The sequence below is a fragment of the Sphaerulina musiva genome (assembly GCF_000320565.1).
Source record: "Sphaerulina musiva SO2202 unplaced genomic scaffold SEPMUscaffold_10, whole genome shotgun sequence".
In the NCBI taxonomy this organism is placed as follows: domain Eukaryota; kingdom Fungi; phylum Ascomycota; class Dothideomycetes; order Mycosphaerellales; family Mycosphaerellaceae; genus Sphaerulina; species Sphaerulina musiva.
The window spans coordinates 975594-996942 of NW_016017392.1; the positions used below are offsets into that span (position 1 = coordinate 975594).

The window sequence follows — 21349 nt, forward strand, 5'->3', positions numbered from 1 at the left end:
TCTCTCTCTCTCTCTCTCTCTCTCTCTCTCTCTGTCCGACGGCGAGTACTTACCGGTGACGGCGGGCAGGCTTTCGACCAAGTCCTAGACCAAGTCCGGAGGGACCTGCTGTCTTACGGGCTGACCGCGCCGGGGCTGGCGCCGGAGAGGCGCGCGCAATGCTGGAGCTGGTGGAGGATGGTGCAGCACTCGGTGATCGGGGCCGCCAGCCCATGCTTGGGGCAGTCTTGCGTGCCGTGGAACGTCCCAAAGGAGCGACGCCAGCGGTGGCAGCTGTAGTCTTGGCCATGTTATGTTCGTTTCGACAACAAGCTCGAGTGGGTACCAGGCGTATTGTGGTATTGCTATGCGCGCTATGAGCGACTGAGGACTGCTGTATAGCTCTACTCCGACTGTACTTTTAACCGCAAGCGTCTTGTTAGACCTCTAACAGCCAGAGGATATCCAAGTAATGCCGTGGACCTAGGGAAGAGAGAGCGTATGAGTCGAGGTGTGTTCAGTCCGGACTCAGAAGTGAAGAGAGAAAAGTAAAGAGGCGGACATCTCCTGTGTCCTTGGTGAAGAGAAGGAAGAGATCCGAAATAATACTTCTGTAAGAACAGCATGGTGCTATTATGTGCCGGCATAGATATGCGGTTGGCCATACAACTGCGCAGTTGCAGGCGGAAGTAACCGCAAAGTTCCGTGCTAGATGTCATTTCAGCTTCACTCAGCGCCGACAGCGGCAGTCCATAGAAGCAGATATCGGAGCTGTGTTGTAGCAACGATGAAGTGAACGTTTCTCTGTTGGAATCATAATAATGTCGGGGTTGCAGTCGTAGGGCTAGGAGTGCAGAGACGGTTGCTCGAGGTTGAGAGCTGAACTAGAGAGATCATGTCAGCTCTGTAGGATAACATGAGATGGGATAATATACCGGCATGCAGCCAGCAAATAGTGGTGGTCTTCGCGGGTAAGGCACGCACGTCGACCGCAGCCCTCTCAAGTGAAGCTACGTGCTGAGGTTGAGAGTGAGATGCGAGAGTCTACGAGAAAAAAACGTTCGTACGGCAAGTCAGATGAGCTGAAAGCGCATCAGATCTCTATCATGTCATTAAAGGTGCGTAGGTAGTGGTATCGTCAGGTGCAAGTGTGCGGGTCATGTCCATCAATGCTCTCCGGCACTGTCTTCGCCAACTCCAATCCCAATATGCCGAGGTTTGCCGATGTCGACCTCGAATTATTCCCAAACAAAGCAAGAGGTTTATGTGATGAAGGTCGCTTCCATGAACAGTTGTCCTTCGTCTTCTATGACCTCGTCACCAATCTTGAGCTGCAACTTCATCTTGGGGCAGTATTGGTAGATGTAAGGTTTCGTCCCGGCGGCTCCAGCAACAATCTGTTTCACGAATTTGGGGACTTCTCCCATAACATCGATTCGATCCGCTCGTACAATGTCGCCTTTGAGGTCTGCATGTACAGTCTTGCCGTCCTTTGTGGCGCCGTCCCACGAAGCGGCAACCGCGCTTGGTTCGGGCCAGTCGTTGTCCTTGTCACCCTTGATGGCCGTGTGCTGCACTTTCACTGCGGGATCACTGCCCGCAAAAATGAGCTCGCCGTCGATGGCAATACCACCTACATTGACAGAGGTGGGTCCATAAGAGGGCGGCGTCGTGAACTCCATCATAATAGCGGAGTATTTGGCTGACTGGTAATTGATGAAGTTCCATTTGGCGGCTAGCGTCATGTCAGTACCATTGAAGTGCACAAGCCTGGGTCTTCACTTACCGGCGAAATGCGGCTTCATACCCTGCAAAGCGTGGATGAAGATGCCCACACCCTTCATGTCGATAGGGCCGTCCTTGGTCATGATGCTGCCTTCAACACGACATCTGGGCCAGAAGGCGTGTCTCATGCTGCCCCATGGCTTCTTCTTGTCTGTGCCGAAGAGCGTCCGACCATCCTTGCCCACGACAAATCCCGGTGCTGCCTGTGTCCATTTCATGTCCACGATCGACTTCTTGTTCGTGTTCGACTTGACGTGGTAGGTCTTGCCGTCTTCACTGAGATCCATAGTGCAGCCGTCGGCCTTGAAGTTCTGCTTGTCCTTGGAGAAGGAGTAGTTGGAGAGGTTGTCCGACGCCCAGATGTGGTCCTTGCCGCCATTCTTTGCAAAAACCTTGCTACTGAACTGTGCTGTTGTCCGTACGCCCCTGGATCCGACATATCAGCGGATAACCTCTCACACCTCCGGAGTCTGCTCACAAGACGTCGCTGTAGATGACCTGAGCCATGGCGACATGGCCACTGTCGGTGACGACGTAGAACGTCTTGGTCTCAACATTGGTGCCGCTCATGACCTCCCATGCCAGATCGTTCTTCGTGAGTTCGGTGTAAGGCGTGTCCTTGGCCTGCTGGGCGACCGAGTGCACGCCCTCGGGGCCATAGTTGTGATCAGTAAGACCGACGCTATGCACACCATGTATATTAGTCGATGAAGTACTGCAATGCTTTGCGTTGGGGGGCACGCGGTCGAGTCGTACGTCTGCTTAATCCAGTTCATGGCGATGGTCGTAGGCGGTAAGTCAGATGGTGAGTGTGCAAGTGGCGGAGATGGAGGAGGAGGAGGAAGTGTTGGTGGTGGTGATGGTGGTGGTGGTGGTGGTGGTGGTGGTGGTGATGGCGGTGAATGTCTTCTCGTTGCTGTCTGTCACCGCGCATGCGTCTCGGGGCTGTCTTAAGTACCTGCCTTACGTCTGGGAGAGCAATTAGCAGTACCCGACGCGATCTTGGTTTCTGCTGAAACTGAAGCCTAAACTTCGTCGTGATGCATCACGCATGATGAACAACTGCTAATCTAGCTGCGCGCCCTCGCTAAGGTACGTCAACATCAGTTTCACCGATGCCCAGAAGTCGTGGTCGTGGGCATCTTCCATCGGAGCATGAGTGGAAGAGTCTGTCTTTCCAGTCTCATGTGCAGCAGCCCACGCCTGTTCAGCGACATGCTCCAACCAGCGAGGCCAGCGACTCGTGGAGCGTCTCGATGCCTCACGCATCGACCACCGCAAAGGGGACGGAGCAGCGATGATGTTGTTACTCCCGGGAGTGGCAGGCCGCACGGTCGAGAAGGAAAGTTCTGGTACCAAGGTTCTTCCTGTTTACCGTACCTGACTTGGTCGCCTTCGAGATTACATATCCAGCCACTCACTATCGTCGTGATGCATATAGAATTCGCAAAATACATCATGAGTAACTCGACGTCGAGAAAGCCACCATCCATCATGAACTCTTACTGTGGCGGCATCGCTCCATCGAGAGATGCCGCTCTATCACATGCATTCGACCGCCGGCGCGGCGGCATTCATTGTAAAGCATTGAACAGACATTGGGAAGCACGATGGCTTGTAGGCAGTCAGCTCGATAGTCCTAATAGCGGACCTGCTCTTCTCTCTTCAGAGTATAGTGAAATCAGTTATTCCACCTCTTCACAGTCAATCGCTTTGGACAAACAACATATAATCAGCGACAGGAATATCCCAATACTCCACTGACGCCAGCATGGACCGACTAGCCTTCACAGCCGGCCTCGAGATGCACTCAAGTGCAAGCATACAGACTCCATCAGCTGCTATAACGCAGTCCAGAGGGCCATCAGCCGAAGAGCGAGACTCCACAGAACTGGCAGACCATGGCCATTTCACACGACAGCAAGGCGGGGATATCACATCCCCAGCGGAACCACAGACGCCTAAGAGCATGAACAAAGGGTTCTTCAACGGAATACAAACACCAACAACACCAACCGAACTTGAAGCCAGCAGACCATCTACCGCGATACGAGGCACTGCTGTAAGTGCTCTACCATCGTTCTGGTATCCACGAATGAATAAGTGGAGAGTGTTATGTTCATGTCTCATATACATGGGAAACGGTATGAGCGACTCTGCGCCTGGAGCTCTGATCCCCTATATTGAGGACTACTACCACATTGGCTACGCGATCGTCTCGACGATCTGGATTGCAAATGCTGCTGGATTCATCTCATCTGCTTTCGTTACAGATTGGATTCTCTCGCATTTCGGTCGAGCAAGAACGTTGATGATTGCAGAAGCGTTCATGATTGGAGCCTATGTGGTGGTTGCTTGTGCTCCTCCCTTTCCTGTTGTTGCCGTGGCCTATCTCTTCATGGTAAGTAGGGCTTGACGACTATACTGCATTGCAATATTGACTGTAGTTCTTACAGGGCTTCGGCAATGCAATCAATCTCGCCCTGAACAATGTATTCTGCGCCAATCTTGCAGACTCGACAGTCATTCTTGGCTTTGCTCACGGCTCATATGGTGTGGGTGGTATCGTCGCACCGATCGCGGCAACAGCAATGGTCTCCAATGGCATCTTTTGGGCACGATTCTATCTCGTGACGATTGGTATCAGACTCCTCTGCTTTGCCTTTGCGGCCTGGTCGTTTTGGTCCTATGAGTACGAGACAACGTCGCACCTCACCTCCGACCTTCAGCATCTTGCCGGTAACAACGCAAACGCCGAGCATGTCGAGCTCAACAAGTCGAGCATGTTAATGACAGCTCTGAAGAATCGTACCACAGTCATTGGTGCTCTTTTCATCTTCGCTTATCAGGGCGCGGAAGTGTCTGAGTCAGGCTGGTTCATCTCCTATTTGATCTCTTATCGTCATGGCAATCCAGCAAAAGTCGGCTACGTGACAAGTGGTTTCTGGGCAGGCATCACAGTCGGGCGCTTCACCTTGACACACCTCGCGCATCGAGTCGGAGAAAGAAGTTTCGTGTTCGGCATGGGAGTGGGAGTAATTGTGTTTCAAATCTTATCTTGGTTGATCCCCAGCGTCATTGGGAACTCAGTATCGGTCGCTATTCTGGGGTTACTGCTTGGTCCAGTGTATCCTGCTGCAGCGACTGTCTTCACCAAGCTTCTACCACGAAGATTGCAAACTATCGCCATCGGCTTCATCTCTTCTGCTGGAAGTTCGGGGGGAGCAGTCGTGCCATTCTTGACTGGGTTGGCGGCGCAGAGTAGAGGCACTTGGGTTCTGCATCCCATATGCATTGGAGCTTATATCATGATGTTGGGCTGCTGGGCTATATTGCCAAAGGTGAAGAAGCCGACTTCTTGAGGGGAGATTGTCATCTTGTCGGTCAGTCTGCGGAAGAGTCCTCAGAGATACGGTAGTGGTGAAGGCGATATTCTACCTCTAGCATGAATGACCATCGATCTCCAGTGATCTCAAACACAATGATGTCGTTGGCGCGGAGACCATCCACCTGCTAGGCTCTAGAGCGGTGAGGTAGGCAACTGGTGATCGCGAAGAAATTTCACTTTTTCTTCACGCACTACTCTTCGCTAGCTCACTATCGACGTCTCGCCGGCCCATTGACGTACGCTTTCTCATCTCACTACTCCGGCCTCACATCGCGATCTTACAGCTCCTCCACGAAATCTTGGCATGCAGAATTGCTCATCCCTGTAGCTAGCACCATTTTACCACGCTAGGCAAAACTTAAAGCCAGACGAGGTCCGAGCTCTAGGTTTTTCTCAGACGTAGCACTCTTTTTTTCCTTTTCTTTCTCTCTCCCTCTCTCTCCTCCTCCTCCTCAACCACCCGAGAGGTCGCAGAAGGAGCACAATGGCTGAACAACTTGAGCGGTTTGAGGCGGGCGAGAGCACCGGAATGGCTCTCGAGGTCCAAGACGGCGACAAGACCGTTCGCTTCTGCGAAGGCCGGTCCTTCGGTGCCCACCGCAGTGTTGCGGGCGAACTGGTCTTCCAGACGGGCATGGTGGGCTATCCCGAGTCTATTACTGACCCTTCGTACCGTGGCCAGATTCTGGTCATCACCTTTCCACTTGTAGGCAACTACGGCGTGCCACCTCGCGACGCATTGGATCCCATCCTCGGCGACCTCCCCGCACACTTTGAAGCCTCAGAGATTCACGTCGCTGGTCTGGTCGTGGCCTCGTACTGCGGCGAAGACTACTCGCACCACTTGGCCAGCTCTTCCTTGGGCGCATGGTTGAAAGAGCAAAATGTGCCGGCCATTTGCGGCGTCGATACTCGCGCGCTCACGAAAAAGATCAGAGAGAAGGGTAGCATGCTCGGCCGGCTGCTCATGCAGACGGGTACTCGCAGAGAGCTCAATGGACATGCATCACCCACAACTGGCGCCATGACGCCAAGCGGCACAGCACCACCAACCCCAGCTGCAAATCTCCACGAGGTCAACTCCGCCCTGACGCCGAGGGGTGCCGATGGCCGCAATGGCACGAATGGCTACTTCAGTAAATCAAAAGAGGTGGCAGTGTATGAGGAGATTGAGTTTTACAATCCAAATTCCAGAAATCTGGTCGCAGACGGTAAGCTTGACTTGCCCATTCCCCTCGGTAGCTATAGTAAACAGAATCTGATAATTCTCAGTTTCAACCTCAAAACCAAAGATTTATTCCACACCTGCGTCCGTTACGTCGTTGCGTCACCCGTCTGGTCGTCCTGTGCGTGTTCTGTGCGTCGATGTTGGTCTCAAGTACAATCAGCTCCGCTGCTTAGTCAAGCGCGGTGTTGAAGTTGAGGTTGTGCCATGGGACTATGACTTCCCAGGGCTAGCAGGAAAGGAGTATGATGGTCTTTTCATCTCGAACGGTCCTGGTGACCCAGCGATGATGGCGGCTACTGTCAAGAACATCCAGCAGACAATGGAGGAGGCACGCGTACCGATCTTCGGTATCTGTCTGGGACATCAGCTTCTCGCTCGTGCAGCGGGTGCCAGCACTTTGAAGATGAAATTTGGAAACCGTGGACACAACATTCCTTGCACCAACCTGCTCTCAGGCAAATGCTACATCACATCACAGAACCACGGGTATGCTGTGGATGCCAACTCCCTGCCAAACGGCTGGAGCGAGCTTTTCGTCAATGCCAACGATGAGAGCAACGAGGGCATTCGACATGTCAGCCGACCATACTTCTCCGTCCAGTTCCACCCAGAAAGCACGCCTGGACCACGAGACACTGAGTTCTTGTTCGACGTCTTCATCAGCACCATTCAGAACGTCATCAAGGACAGCAGCTTCATGCAGCGACCTGTAGTATTCCCGGGCGGCGATATCGAGGAAAACCGGGCACTTCACCCACGACCAGATGTCAAGAAGGTCCTTGTCCTCGGGTCGGGTGGTCTCAGTATCGGACAAGCTGGAGAATTCGACTACTCTGGTAGTCAAGCTATCAAAGCTCTGAAGGAAGAGGGCATCTACACCATTCTTATCAATCCAAACATCGCCACAATCCAGACGTCAAAAGGTCTGGCAGACAAGGTGTACTTCCTCCCAGTCAACGCCGAGTTTGTGCGCAAGGTCATCAAGCACGAGCGTCCGGATGCCATATACTGCACGTTCGGTGGCCAGACTGCTCTTTCGGTGGGTATCCAGCTCAAAGACGAGTTTGAGTCGCTTGGTGTCAAGGTGCTTGGTACGCCGATCGACACTATCATCACTACTGAGGATCGTGAACTCTTTGCGCGGAGCATGGATTCCATTGGTGAGCCTTGCGCCAAGTCGAAGTCTGCCAACAACCTGCAAGAAGCCCTGGATGCCGTTGAAGAAATTGGCTATCCAGTCATCGTCCGTGCCGCCTATGCGTTAGGTGGTCTTGGGTCTGGTTTCGCCTCGAACAAAGAGGAGCTTGTAGATCTCTGCCACAAGGCCTTCGCTGCTAGTCCCCAGATTCTGGTTGAGCGCAGTATGAAGGGCTGGAAAGAGATCGAATACGAAGTCGTACGCGATTGCAATGACAACTGTATCACTGTCTGCAATATGGAGAACTTCGATCCACTCGGCATTCACACAGGTGATTCGATTGTGGTAGCACCATCTCAGACTTTGTCCGACGAGGACTACAACATGCTGCGAACCACAGCCGTTCGCGTTATTCGCCATCTTGGAGTCGTGGGTGAGTGCAACATCCAGTATGCACTGAACCCCGACAGCAGAGAATTCTGCATCATCGAAGTTAATGCTCGTCTTTCGCGATCTTCGGCACTCGCGTCTAAGGCTACTGGCTACCCGCTTGCGTTTGTGGCTGCTAAGCTTGGTCTGAACATCCCCCTCAACGAGATCAAGAACAGCGTCACCAAGAAGACAGTCGCATGCTTCGAGCCATCTCTCGATTACGTGGTCGTCAAGATCCCGCGCTGGGATCTGAAGAAGTTCACTCGTGTCTCCACTCTTCTTGGCTCTTCTATGAAGAGTGTTGGCGAAGTTATGGCTATTGGCCGCACATTTGAAGAAGCCGTTCAAAAAGCCATTCGATCGGTCGACCCAAGCAATCTGGGCTTCCACAATACACCTGCCCTGATGGACATCAACATAGACACCGAATTACAAACGCCCTCGGACCAGCGCATGTTTGCTCTGGCCAATGCTCTGCATTCTGGCTACACAGTCGACAAGATTTGGGAGCTTACCAAGATCGACAAGTGGTTCTTGCGGAAACTCAAGAGCCTCAATGACTTTGGCAAGTTGATGACTGGGTACGGTGTTGACAGCATTCCTGCTCCTCTGTTCCGCAAAGCCAAGGAAATGGGATTCTCTGACAAACAGCTGTCTCTCTTTTGGGACAGCAACGAGGGTAACGTGAGACGAGCGCGTCTAGCGAACAATTTGATGCCATTCGTGAAGCAGATCGACACTGTTGCTGCTGAGTTCCCAGCATACACGAATTACCTTTACACGACTTATCACGGAACGGAACACGACATCGAGTTTAAGGATAGAGGTATCATGGTCCTCGGATCTGGAGTGTACAGAATTGGGTCTTCCGTGGAGTTCGATTGGTGCTCTGTGAGGGCCATTCGCACTCTGAGAACTGCTGGATTCAAGACTGTTATGGTCAATGTAAGTTTCCCCTCTTCCTTTTCTACTCACCCCAAACGCTACCCCTTGCACAACACATATTTCATATATATACACTCAAACATATGCTAACAACCGCGAAGTTTAACCCGGAAACGGTCTCCACCGATTTCGACGAAGCCGATCGACTCTACTTTGAGAATATCACTCTGGAAACGATTCTCGATATTTACCAGCTCGAGTCCGCAAGTGGTGTCATACTCTCCATGGGCGGCCAGGCACCCAACAATATCGCTCTGCCTCTGTATCGCGCCAACGTGAAGGTCCTTGGGACCTCGCCGGAAATGATTGACACCGCCGAGAACCGATACAAATTTTCTCGTATGCTGGACAGGTTGGGTGTTGATCAGCCTGAGTGGAAAGAGCTTACAAGCATCGACGAAGCTCGCTCGTTCTGCAATCGGGTCACCTATCCTGTGCTCGTAAGACCCTCATACGTGCTCTCCGGAGCTGCTATGAATACAGTATACTCGGAGCACGACCTCAAAAACTACCTGGCACAGGCAGTTGAGGTGTCTAAGGAGCACCCAGTGGTGATCACGAAATACATCGAGAACGCCAAGGAGATCGAAATGGACGCTGTCGCGCACAATGGCACTATGATTGGCCACTTCGTGTCCGAGCACGTCGAGAATGCAGGTGTGCACTCCGGCGATGCCACCCTCATTCTTCCTCCACAAGATCTGGATCCGGAGACTGTGCGCAAGATTGAGGACGCGACACGCAAGATTGGTGACGCTTTGAACGTGACTGGGCCTTACAACATTCAATTCATCGCCAAGGACAACGAGATCAAGGTCATCGAATGCAACGTTCGGGCTTCCAGATCCTTCCCATTTGTGTCGAAGGTCACTGGGCTGGATATGATTGAGCTGGCAACCAAGGCAATGGCCGGTCTGCCTTTCCAAGCTTACCCGCCTGTTACTCTGCGACCTGATTACGTCGCGGTCAAAGTGCCGCAGTTCTCATTCTCGCGTCTCGCCGGAGCTGATCCAGTCATGGGTGTCGAGATGGCTTCTACCGGTGAGGTCGCTTGCTTCGGTCGGACGAAATACGAGGCCTACATGAAGGGCCTCATCTCCACTGGTTTCAAGCTGCCCAAGAAGAACGTGCTGCTTTCTATCGGTTCGTACAAGGACAAGGTTGAGATGCTGCCAAGCATCGAGAAGCTCTACAAGCTGGGCTTCAAGCTTTTTGCTACCGCTGGTACTGCCGACTACCTGGAGGAGCATGGCATCAGTGTACAATTCTTGGAGGCTCTTGGATCTGATGACCAACGCGAAGAATACTCACTGACGCATGCTCTCGCTAACAACCTGATTGACCTGTACATCAATCTCCCGTCCGCGAACAAGTACCGTCGACCAGCAAACTACATGTCCAAGGGCTACCGCACCCGGCGTATGGCAGTAGACTTTCAAACGCCACTGGTCACCAATGTCAAGATTGCCAAGATCCTTATTGAAGGTCTCTCTCGCAACTACGACTTCAACATCAGCAGCGTTGACTACCAGACTTTCGCCGAGCAAACGCTTGTGCCTTCCACCGTACAACAGCCTGCACCAACTGAGCCACTCTCTGAGCTGATCAAACGTTCTCCGTTCAAGGGCAAGGATATTATCTCGGTGAAGCAGCTCACAAAAGAGGAGTTGCACTTGCTCTTCACGGTCGCAGCTGAGATGCGTCTCGGTGTGGAGCGCGACGGATGTCTCGATATACTGAAGGGTCGTGTGTTGTGCACCATGTTCTTTGAGCCTTCCACCCGCACGTCGTGCTCCTTTGACGCAGCCATGAAGCGTCTTGGCGGCCAGACCATTGTCGTCAACGAAGCGCATTCTAGCACGAAGAAGGGAGAATCTCTGGCGGATACCATTCGCACACTCGACCAGTATGGCGATGCCATTGTGCTCCGCCACCCAGACAACGAGAGCGCTGAGATTGCCGCCAAATACTCGGATCGTCCCATCATCAATGCAGGCAACGGCTCACGCGAACACCCCACGCAAGCTTTGCTCGATCTCTTTACCATGCGTGAGGAACTTGGCACAGTTAACGGACTGACCATTACCTTCACTGGGGACTTGAAATATGGTCGAACGGTGCACTCACTTTGCGAAGTGCTCAAGCACTACAACGTCAAGATCCAGCTCGCCGCCCCTGCCGCGCTGGCTCTCCCATCCAAAGTCAGAGCCAACCTGGAAGCTCGCGGTCAACTCGGCATCGTCTCCGAGAAGCTGACCCCAGAGATCATTGCCGACACTGACGTCCTCTACTGCACTCGTGTCCAACACGAGCGCTTCGAGTCCGAAGCTGCGTACGAGGAAGCTCTGGAAGAGGGTGGCTTTACGGTGAACGCCAAGACACTTCGTGACGCGAAGAAGAACATGATTGTGATGCATCCTCTTCCTCGCAACGCCGAATTGGCGGTCGATGTGGATGATGACCCGAGAGCTGCATACTTCAGACAAATGAAGTATGGCATGTTCGTGCGCATGGCTCTGCTGGCCCTCGTGATGGCACCGTGAAATGGGATGTCTGTTTGCTGTTTCTGAATGTTTTAAGATCAAGGGAAATCGGGATGATACCAAATGAGTTACCAAAAGTTCGGGTGTGGTGTTTCAATCATGGGCCATAGCGGTGGCGTTCTTGGTACAAAGCGCACTCATTTTCTTCTGTGAGAGAGATGCGTGGTCATCTGGCGTCGGGAAGTGTGCGCGCCGGGGGGGTAATAGAGAGAGATTCAACTCGGAAATCAAGAGATGAACATATAAATATATATATATCCCTTTTGCTTGTGAACCGATGCGATCGATTGCAACATGATATTTTCCAGCGAGTGTGCTCTAATTCTATTGTTCTCCCTCGAAATATGTTCTTCCATCGAATTTGATCTTTTTTTTCTAAAAAAAAAGAAAGAAATAATCTAACCTCCAGTGGCGTACACGCAGTAGACAGTGCCCTTGTCCGCATCAATTCCGCCATTCACATAACGAGCTCCTTTGAACTCCTCGCGAGCATTCTCAATCTATATACATATTACATCACGTCAGCGAATGCCACTTCTTCATAATAATAAACAATAAACAATAAAAAAGAATTTCAAAAAAAAAAAGAAAAAAAAGAACTTACCCAAAATTTGCAGAAATCTTGTGCTTGATCATCACTCGTGAGCTGTAGCGAAAACAGTCAGTCACACATTCATCATATCTCCCCTTCTCCTTCTTCTCCTCCTTCTTTTCAACTTCCACTTACAGCACAAGCACATCGCTTATTCTCACAATGCGCATCTCCGAATCGTCTACGGGCTTCTTCTTGAATTTTCTCGCTGGGAGTGACATTTACGCCTTGCGCCTGGATGTTGGGGGTTCTGCAGGGAGTTTTGCACGCGTCGTCTGAGTCGCACTGTTGTTTTGTGGGAGAAAAAAAAAGAAGAGAAAGATGTTAGTTGGGGTGTTTTTTTCTTTTGTTGAGGTTTTGGGGGTATGGATGTATGTTGGTATTCTTTTTTCTTTTTCTTCTTCTGCTTACCTTGGTTCCTGCTTGACGGAGGTCGAGGCTGCCTGCTAAGGCTACGCTGGAGAAGAGGAGTTGAGCAAAGATTTTGGAGGAAACCATGATGACGGATTGATTGACTGGTTAATTGGTTGTTTTGTTGATTGAGTGATTGATTGAATGATTGATCGATCGACTGGTCAACGCTATCGAACACTGCTGATGGTATTGGATGTGAAAGAATCATCTATCCAGCCATAGTCACATATATATATGTATAAGGCGGCTTCAACCCTCCAAACCCCAGGAGTCCCCCCAAACCCTGAACAGCCAACCGCCTCACCACTCGAGCGATCCGAGCGAAGCCAGCAGCAGCTATTTTCGCACATCCTCGCAAACAAACCTATCGTTGCAGCAGCAGCCACCAACCGAAATTTGGCAAAGGGCCCTCAGGGAGGTAGGGACTTTCACACCAAGATCGCAAATACGCAAACCCATACCCATCCCATCCCGCCCCACTCCATATCCCTCAAAACCCGGTTTTTCGTTAGTAGAGAACGATGGTACAAAACACCCAAGACTTTCCAAGACCTGCAAAGACCCGTTTCCGCGAACTTCCTGCCACGCGACACGACGAGGAAGTTCGATGATGATGATGATGATGATGATGAGATCCTAGCTACCTACCTAGTCACGACGGATGAAGCTCGGGTACTCAGGTAGAGATGTAAGCGCCATGGACGGAGAGGGAATAGCAGAGAGTGGGAGAGAGTGAGAGTGAGAGGGGGCGGTGTTTCGTACTGAGAGGCTTGGAGGGGGGAACGATGTCAGCATATGGCGTAACGAGAAGACCAGGTATATGCTGTTGCTTAGTTGCGTTTCTGTTCTGTTTGGTGTTTCTTTCACTAGTGTGGAGAGAGGAGGGAAGGGGGCCCTGGTGAAAAGAGTACGCAATGGTAAGGCTTGGCTGTTTGTTTGGAAGATGATGTATTCCGCGCGTATTTCTCAAATTTCTTTCTCGTATGTTTTGTCGGCGCGCGATCGCCGGGTAGGCCCTTGGAGGATCAGAAAGGTAATAAGCGAAAACCTACCTTACCTGACTTTACTACTTCACAGTCTTCACTGCTCTCTAGAATGATCTCGTGTTCTATGATCGTGGTTGGTGATGGCAAGAATTGCGAGACGATGCGAGTTTGAAGTGAGCAACTGAATGTATACCTACCAGGTAAGGTATGGTGGGTAGTCTAGAAGAAGAGAGAAAGAAAGCACCTAGGAGGTCAGGTAGGTATGTACAAAGGAACATGACTAAGCATTGATTGCCTCAAGCATCCCACAAACACCAACTGAGCAGAATGGCAGGCTAGGACATCGAAATACCGCCTGCCTACCTGCTCGCACAAAGACATTTCTCGTCGTCGTCGTTCGAAGTAGCGATCCTCATGATTTTCATATACCTACAGATATATAACACTGATAAACAGCACCCTCGCGCATCACACATCTTGGATTCCACTAGTTTGAGAAAAAAATACGGGCTCCTAGGGCTATCCCCCCTTGCTCCAATAGAACTTACTGTAGTGGTGTTTCCCCTTATGAACAGGCAAACGTATAATGATGGATCTTTTTAGTGTCTGCTAATTTTTTCAGACTAGTAGTCTAGTTGCATACTCTGCAGACGAGGGAGAGGGGAAGAGACACGCACGTTTCGTATGAGTAAATGAATGTATGAATGAACGAGCCGGTTATTTATATCATTTTCGGCCTAGCTAGGTACCTTAGGTGGGTGGGTACCGCTGGGTATACTACTATACGTACCTAGGTGACCTCGTAGTCGAGAAGAAAAGGAAACATCGGTGCTAGAGCCATTTCTCGAGCTATCGTTGTTGTGGTGATATTCTGGAATTACAGGGCATCTTTTCTGAAGTTTCTTCTTTTTGAGGCATCTTTGCGGAGACATGCTTTCATGTCCTATACGTCCCCTCATGTGTATGATGTGGCCACCTGGCTCCAACTCTCTGTAGATCAACGACTCGTGTATACTCTTGGGATGGGTATCAATGTAGTCAATGAACGAGATTCGCATTCTCAATGTCGACCAAAGTCGTGTGTCGCTGCGGTCTTGATGGGCTTCTGCTCCGCCTGGCAGATCGTGGAGTCCCTCGGTCGAAGGGTGGTGGGTACTGGTTGATGTAATCGGTAATAGACAGGGCAATACAGCTGAAGCCTTTGATATCCAAGAAGCCCGTTGCACCCAGCACAACGAACGCAAAAAAACACTGTTCTCGCGAGATCATTGAGGAAGCAGAGTCTGTTCCGTCTGCTATCTCTCTAATGTGGTATCTGGGGGCCCGCAGATGATGCGGCAAGGCCCGTCATCTAGCTCACTTACGCAAGTTCGCATTCAAGTTTGTCTGAACTTGCATTACGTCTTCTTGCACGACACTTGCTCGTCGATCGGAGGCCTTGTCTCTCTTCCTATTGATCCCAACCAGGTGACCCATCTCAGTCCAGAATCCGACAGGTGGATGAAGGAACGTCTCCTCGTATGCATCGATGATGGGACGATCCCAGACCAAGTCTGCTTCCGCTGACTTGATCCATTTGGTCTTGTGAATCAGTTTCCAGATCAGGAACAACGGAGGAATGAATAGCTGCATCGTGTAGTTGGAGAAGAAGTTGGACACATTCCAGGGCAAGTAGGAAGTGTATCCATAGATGCAAGTGACGATGAACATCCAGACGAGTCCAAAGTAAGCACAGTAAGGCTGCAAGTATCCGGTATACGGCAGCGTGTTGCGGTCGAGTCCCTGCACTTTGCAAGCTTGATGGAATCGAATGTAAGTGATGCACATCGTAATGTAGTTGATCAGACCTGGAAAGCCACTGATTAGCGCCGAGTCAGTTTAAGCAAGAGCCGCGATATACATACCTCCTCCAGTCACTAAGCTAGCAAACCAGGTGATAGCTACGCGAGAACCACTTGACACAGATGTGAATGAGAGCAAAGGAAAGACCATCACTACGGCGAAGCAGTAAATGGGCACACCCTTCTTTGTGCAGTGTCGGAGGAACTTTGGTGCTCTCCCTTCCAGAGACAGGGAGTACAGGTTTCGGACCGCACAATATGTATAAGTATTGCCAGCGGAGAAGATTGAAGTGAGAATCAGCCTGAGATTGTCAGTTTGAGCCGAGATATAGTAGTGAGGGATCAGCGTACGCGTTCACAATGTCTGGAAGAACAGTGATTCCAAGATTGTTCATGGCGATCACATATGGCGATGCTTCCGCAGAGCCGCTGCTTCCATTGAGGACTACGTCCGCCAGCTTTGGGTCGCGAGAGGGGCAGACAATGCCTACGGCAAGAGCTCCTCCAATGACTAGAGCATCTCGGTCAGCTGTATCTCTGCCAAGGTCGCGACATGTCGGATACATACAAAAGATTCCAAATCGAGCGTACACCATCTTGAAAGCGGCCTTGATGTATGTGCGAGGTCTCATAGCTTCAGCAGCCACAATCGAGATGTACTCTGGGCCGACGACGGTGAAAACAGCCTAGCAGTCTGATAAGTCTTGGACTCTCGCGCCAGTATCCAACGTCTCCGTGTGTCACGACAGAACTGCTTACCGAAATGAGTCCACCTAAGAAACCTTCAAAGCGGCCCAGGTCTCCGTCCGCGATGTATTCACGAAAGGCGCCTCCCATTGTCCAGTTTCGAAAGCCATAAACATCGCCTTGCGGATTTCCTCCGACCATCGTAATGAAGGTGAAGAAGAACAGCATAAAGATCAGGACGACCTTGCCTCCCGAGAGCCAGAATTCCGCTTCACCGAAAGCGCCGACAGCCAGGATATTAATGAAGCTATGCAGTGTGAGTAGTGGTCTGAGAACAAAATTATTTGCGACCGCATGTGGTAGAGACGTACGCATATATGCAGATGACACCAATAATGATACCGGCAGTCGGTCCCGCCTCGGTCACGGTAGGACTCCAGTAGGAAAGCACCAGAGTAAATGCAGATATTTCAAAGGGAATCAGTAGTGCCTCGTAGAAGAAGCTGTCAATCACGAATGTCAGCGAAGTTTCCTTCCCCCGGGCTTCTGAATTTTGCGCTCACAAGTTCCATCCAACCATGAAGCCCAGCGCATCGTCGACCCAATGACCAGCATGTCGGATGAAGCCTCCACTGACGGGAAAAGCAGTCGTCATTTCTGCAACGCAGTTGTTGACCATGGCCAGGACAATGCTCTGCGCCAAGAAGGCGAGGAGCAGATTCGCCGCACCTCCATGATACAGGCCATTGCCAATGCTCACGAACAGTGCAGTACCAATGGAGCCTCCGATGGCAATCAGCTGGATCTGACGGTTTCCCAGATGTCGTTGCAGCTGGTCGCTGTTATCGGCGGAAAAGCCTTCTCCCAAGTCTTGGCCGGGGTCCGACGACGAGTCGCGACCTTTTTCTTTGTCGCTGCTGAAAATGCCCATGATGTCGAATACAGTTCTATACCACTGCTGTCCTCAGATTGCCTGAGCGGACGTCACGAAGAGGAAGCAAAAATAATGGAGTGCGCAGGCAAAGTATGATTTACACGATCCAGCTGGATGCTGAGGCGCAGGCGATCACAAGGAGCGTTAGATTCAAAGTGTGGCGTGCCGCTGGCCGATGCAATTGGCGGCTGCGGTGGAAAATGCTCCTTCGTGCTGCACCTCAGCCAGTGCGTATCTCGTGTGCGTAAGGAAGGCTGCGTTGGGACTTCGCCCGCCGGTCGACAGCCAAGACATCCATGCACACCCGCCGATCATTGCGCTCTTTGCAGCCATTGCGCGCTGTGTGAGTGGCTGTAGGCTCCGGCGGAAGTGGGAACAGGAATCAGGATCCATTGAGGAAGGATAGGCCAATACGGTATAGACGAGATAATGAGGTGGGATCGCTGAATTCTGCCGCTACCCCGCTTTGGTGGGTGGGATATCCATCTCATGCCAAGCCATTCAGTATGCGATTACCATGTTTCGCCGATCGACCTTCTTCTTCTCTGCGGCTGGTGGACAGGACTATCGCCCTCCTCAAGAAGCGCCTCAGGTGAGCGTGGCGATTGCCGTGACCACGGGAGTGCTGTGGTCACGGAGAAGAGCCTGCTCCGGCGTCGTTCGTGCTCGGTGCCCGTCCCAGCATCGTCTTCCTCCTCGGAAGACTGATAAATGCTATTCAAGTAGCGTCGGTGCTCTGAGAGTGAGCGGGCTGGAGGAGCTGGACTGTCTGAGTCTGATTCCACGCGAGAATTCCGCCTCGAGGCATGAGGAGTGACCGACGTGCTTTCAGTTGCGGTCGTTACGCCTGGCGTATACAGGCCAAAAGGCATGAAGTTCAAAGGCTCAGCACGACTGCTCGTGGAGAGTTCCTCTTCTGTTACCGCCGAATCACTGCTGCTTGTTGGGCTTATCACGCGGCTGTCATTCCCCATCCAGCTTTCGAAAGGGAATCGAGGGTTGATGGATTTCAGGGGGGAAGGGGGCCACCACGATGAGCTTTTCAGAGAAGAAATTCTTGGGCGTGTATCTTTGGGACTCACTTGGTCCAGGATATTTGGACTGTATGGCTCTTGTACAGCACCTGGACTGATCGGTTCTTTGACACTTTCGGAATTGTGACTCAAGATGTCAGTCCGCAGACCAACGCGGCGTACAAATGCGAGAGGTGCTGGACGCATGCCGAACTCTAGCGACTCCTGCGTGCTAGAGCGCTGAGAACCAGACTGGCTACTTTGTTGTGTCGAGGTGTCGGTGGAGCTGGTGTCTGATCTGCTATCGAAGCTCTCAGGTGTAGTCGGCCTGCCACTAGGGAATGCAAACAGCCACCTCTCCAGTAGACCCTTCGCATGAGAACGCGCGCCCTCGCCTGGGTCTTGAGCTGCTCTGGCATCGATGCTCTTATCGCTGTCATTATTGTCACTATGACTTTCTCGCGAAAGTGTACCACCTGCCGCAATCCACACTAACCAGTGCTTTGCGAGAACTTCCTCGTCAACACTCGATTGACACTCACGCCCAATGGATACTGCAAGCTTGAATTGTTTCCGCGCTCGTGCGCTAGTTTTCTTGAAAGCATCCCTCGAGTACACAATATCTGTCAAGCCATTGTAGAAATGGCATCTTGCCAATGTTCCGGCCTGGACCAGGCTCTCATGTTGCTTCGCGAGCTTGAGTGCCGAAACCGCTGCCTGCCTAATAATCTGGGCATCCATTTTGGTGGGCCTGGGACTGATCTTGTGATACTTCAGCGCCGTCAAGCACGGCGTAAGCTTGACCTTGATCCTGACCTCGACTGCGAGCGCCTGAAGCAAAGGATCTCGTATGTGCTCTGCGTCTAGAGATGATGACTGTTCAGATGAGACCGTGCTAAACCTGGCGCTATGCGTTCCCTCAGAAGAAGAACCTTGATACGTGCCACTCGTAGGGGACCAGGCAACACCAGATTCGAATGCACTCGAGGTATTGCGTACAGAACTCTCGCTTGGAGATTCTAGAATTTGGCTACCGTCATCTGTTAACGGACTCGTGGGCTGCGAGTCGTCCTTGCCTCTCGGAGCGACTAAAGCATGCGCGGACGAAGTACTTGATGCTGAGGTGAAGCTAGAGACACTTCCATCTCGGTCTCCATCGTCCTCGCTCCCGTCATCTGATCCTGATCCCGATGGTGGAGGCCCACGATGAGAGCGTGATGCATCACTGTCCTCTTCCTCTGAGCTCGAGCTCAAGACATACTTCTTCTTACGTCTCGCCCTGCGGCGGACAGCTGGCGTAGGCTCCGACATTACTGTACATTAGAAATGAGGTTTACCCAGACGTGCCCTTTCCCCAGGAATACGTAATGACAAGCTTACAGTACCTTTTCTTCCTGCTTTGTTTGACTACTTGCCGGATTGGGCCATGTGGTCGAGCACAAAGGCTTCACGACCTTGCACTCTTCGGGTCAAGAACATAAGTGTCTTCATCATGCTTAGACAAAGAACACGATCTGTATCGTGTCTTAACATATCGCCTAGCTTATGCTGCTCTGCTTGTATATGCCTTGTGGAATCTTGAGATTGGGACTTAAAGGTATCTCTGAAGACAAAAACATCTCAGTAAAGGTATCTTGAAGTCTCGAACAAGCAGCCAGCCGAGATCTCGATCTCACACGCCTCACACCACCAGAGATATCACATCACAATCAACCATCAGCAGTAGCCTATGTTAGTTCTAGCTCAAGGTGAAGTCAAGCAACAGCCCACAGACCAGCCAGCTTCCCAAGTCCGTCCCAGCCACACAACATGATGCGGGCCGGCACTTCTGTTCCCTGTGCAATGTGTGCATAATACCTAATGTATGTACCTTTTTACCCCCCAGACCACAGAATGAACTAACACCACGTGCATCTTGCCATCGGCCCATCGCCAGGTCTAGACCTCGATCCAGCCAGAGCCAACCCAGTAGAAACCATTCGGCAGATGTTGTTGCTGCAAACTCCCCAGATCGTGAGATGGGGGAAAAAGGCATCCTGAGGTACCTAGGTAGCACGAAGATGTCCCACTCCCACCACCATGGATGCTATCAGGTAGGTATCTATCTCACATCAGCCAGCACCTAGAGGGACATGTATCTTACGATCACTTGATCATCTATCCGATGACGAAGAATCGCTGCTTCTGCAACAATAGCTCACAATACGAAAAAAGGTATATTTATTCTAGAAGCAGAGAAAAAGCCTTCGTGGCTGAGAAAATAGAGAAGAAAGTGTAAAGGTACCGTAGTGCACAACTTTGAATATATTTATTTCCCTCGTGGCGTTGTGCATGCATTAACCAGGATCAGCGGAATACTGTATACATGCCTGACCTTTCACATTAAGGTATCCTCTAGCACGATGGAAGTAGAAGTACATACACCTGTAGGCTGTATACAGCCAGCACACGACCGACTGAACTGGAGGCATGTAAAAAGATGCGTTAATGCAGGGCTGAAGAAATGCAAACACCGTCACACACACCTCTCATCCATCCATCTTCCCTCCCTCCCTCCCTCAATTATACCAAAAACTAAACTACATTAGGTACTATCCATGACCTTCATCCATCCCGCCCGTCGTTCCCTCTACCTAGCAACCTGCCAGCCGCAGTATGTGAGATAAGACTCATCATCAAGCTACCTACTGTACCTACCTACCTGAGGTACCTATACATATGCATGTTTGTAGGTATGCATACATGACAGCTGCAGCATCCTTCCCGAGTATGTATGTACCATGTCAGCCGTATGTAGCGCTTACCTTATGTACTTTACCTATTATTACAAAGCGACGACGTAATACATGTACAGGGCCTGTATCTATCTGAGGATGCAGGTGGTCAGGTACCTGTAGTCGTCATTGTCATCATATTCATGATTCATCATCATCGTCCATCATCATCATCATCCGAATAGTATAGTAATAGTAGGTAATAGTTAGTATCCAGTGACAAAGAAAAGAAAAGAAAAGAAAAGAAAAGAAAAGAAAAGACGGACGGGCACCGAAACTCAGAGCAACAGAAAAAAGTCAAAAAAAAAACAAGTCAACGTTGCCTGCTCGCAGCTGCAACATGTGGCAAAAAGACCACCTCTTGTACTTGAATACTTCGATAGTTCTTCGGATATTCCACGAGGCGAAGCCCGAGTTTCGAGAGAAAACCCAGACTCAGAGCTGAGAGAGAGAGAGAGCAAGGGAAGGGGGGGGATCCGGTCATCGGGTCACGGGGCAAAGATAGTACCTTATAGGGACCAACAAAGAACACAACAGAACAGAGAACAACAGGCTTGTCAGCCAGGGACCCAGCCCACCCAGCAGCTCTGGAAAAAGGTATGCGGGTGTCCTCAGCCATACGTGGGTGGGAAGGTTCAGCATACAGTTCTTCCTTTTTTTTTTTTTTTTT

The 21349-nt window shown here is 51.1% G+C and overlaps 7 protein-coding genes across 7 annotated transcripts in view; 2 read left to right on the top strand and 5 right to left on the bottom strand.

Moving 5' to 3' along the window:
• SEPMUDRAFT_52170 (histone-fold-containing protein) overlaps positions 1–214 on the bottom strand; it is a gene marked incomplete at both ends in the record, with an annotated part of 1120 nt that extends 906 nt beyond the window's left edge. Inside the window, one exon of the mRNA XM_016909218.1 lies at positions 54–214. Within this exon, the coding sequence (XP_016757643.1) occupies positions 54–214 (161 nt within the window). The remainder of the gene's footprint in view (positions 1–53) is intronic.
• Positions 215–1045: 831 nt separating this feature from the next.
• SEPMUDRAFT_151507 (survival factor 1) lies at positions 1046–2628 on the bottom strand. Its single transcript, XM_016906860.1, has 4 exons — positions 2521–2628; positions 2243–2446; positions 1766–2190; positions 1046–1714 (listed from the first exon to the last, which is right to left on the bottom strand). Exons 1-4 carry the CDS (start codon positions 2538–2540, stop codon positions 1242–1244), a joined length of 1122 nt encoding a protein of 373 aa, XP_016757644.1. The 5' UTR covers positions 2541–2628; the 3' UTR covers positions 1046–1241.
• Positions 2629–3733: 1105 nt separating this feature from the next.
• On the top strand, positions 3734–5126 carry SEPMUDRAFT_72303 (MFS general substrate transporter; the record flags this gene model as incomplete). Its single annotated transcript, XM_016909983.1, has 2 exons — positions 3734–4165; positions 4221–5126. The coding sequence occupies 2 exons, from the start codon at positions 3734–3736 to the stop codon at positions 5124–5126; spliced, it is 1338 nt and encodes a 445-aa protein (XP_016757645.1).
• A 495-nt stretch (positions 5127–5621) lies between these two features.
• Positions 5622–11438, top strand: SEPMUDRAFT_166200 (aspartate carbamoyltransferase; the record flags this gene model as incomplete). The annotated part of the gene is made up of 3 exons (XM_016908208.1): positions 5622–6363; positions 6425–8895; positions 8997–11438. The coding sequence occupies exons 1-3, from the start codon at positions 5637–5639 to the stop codon at positions 11436–11438; spliced, it is 5640 nt and encodes a 1879-aa protein (XP_016757646.1). The 5' UTR covers positions 5622–5636.
• Positions 11439–11836: 398 nt separating this feature from the next.
• On the bottom strand, positions 11837–12528 carry SEPMUDRAFT_120374 (uncharacterized protein; the record flags this gene model as incomplete). Its single annotated transcript, XM_016901599.1, has 4 exons — positions 11837–11938; positions 12043–12084; positions 12166–12315; positions 12442–12528. 4 exons carry the CDS (start codon positions 12526–12528, stop codon positions 11837–11839), a joined length of 381 nt encoding a protein of 126 aa, XP_016757647.1.
• Positions 12529–14145: 1617 nt separating this feature from the next.
• On the bottom strand, positions 14146–16941 carry SEPMUDRAFT_151508 (uncharacterized protein). Its single transcript, XM_016906861.1, has 7 exons — positions 16522–16941; positions 16330–16461; positions 16031–16265; positions 15840–15957; positions 15623–15782; positions 15335–15573; positions 14146–15277 (listed from the first exon to the last, which is right to left on the bottom strand). Exons 1-7 carry the CDS (start codon positions 16887–16889, stop codon positions 14787–14789), a joined length of 1743 nt encoding a protein of 580 aa, XP_016757648.1. The 5' UTR covers positions 16890–16941; the 3' UTR covers positions 14146–14786.
• Positions 16942–17404: 463 nt separating this feature from the next.
• On the bottom strand, positions 17405–19216 carry SEPMUDRAFT_110996 (uncharacterized protein; the record flags this gene model as incomplete). The annotated part of the gene is made up of 1 exon (XM_016900889.1): positions 17405–19216. One exon carries the CDS (start codon positions 19214–19216, stop codon positions 17405–17407), a length of 1812 nt encoding a protein of 603 aa, XP_016757649.1.
• Positions 19217–21349: the final 2133 nt, after the last annotated feature.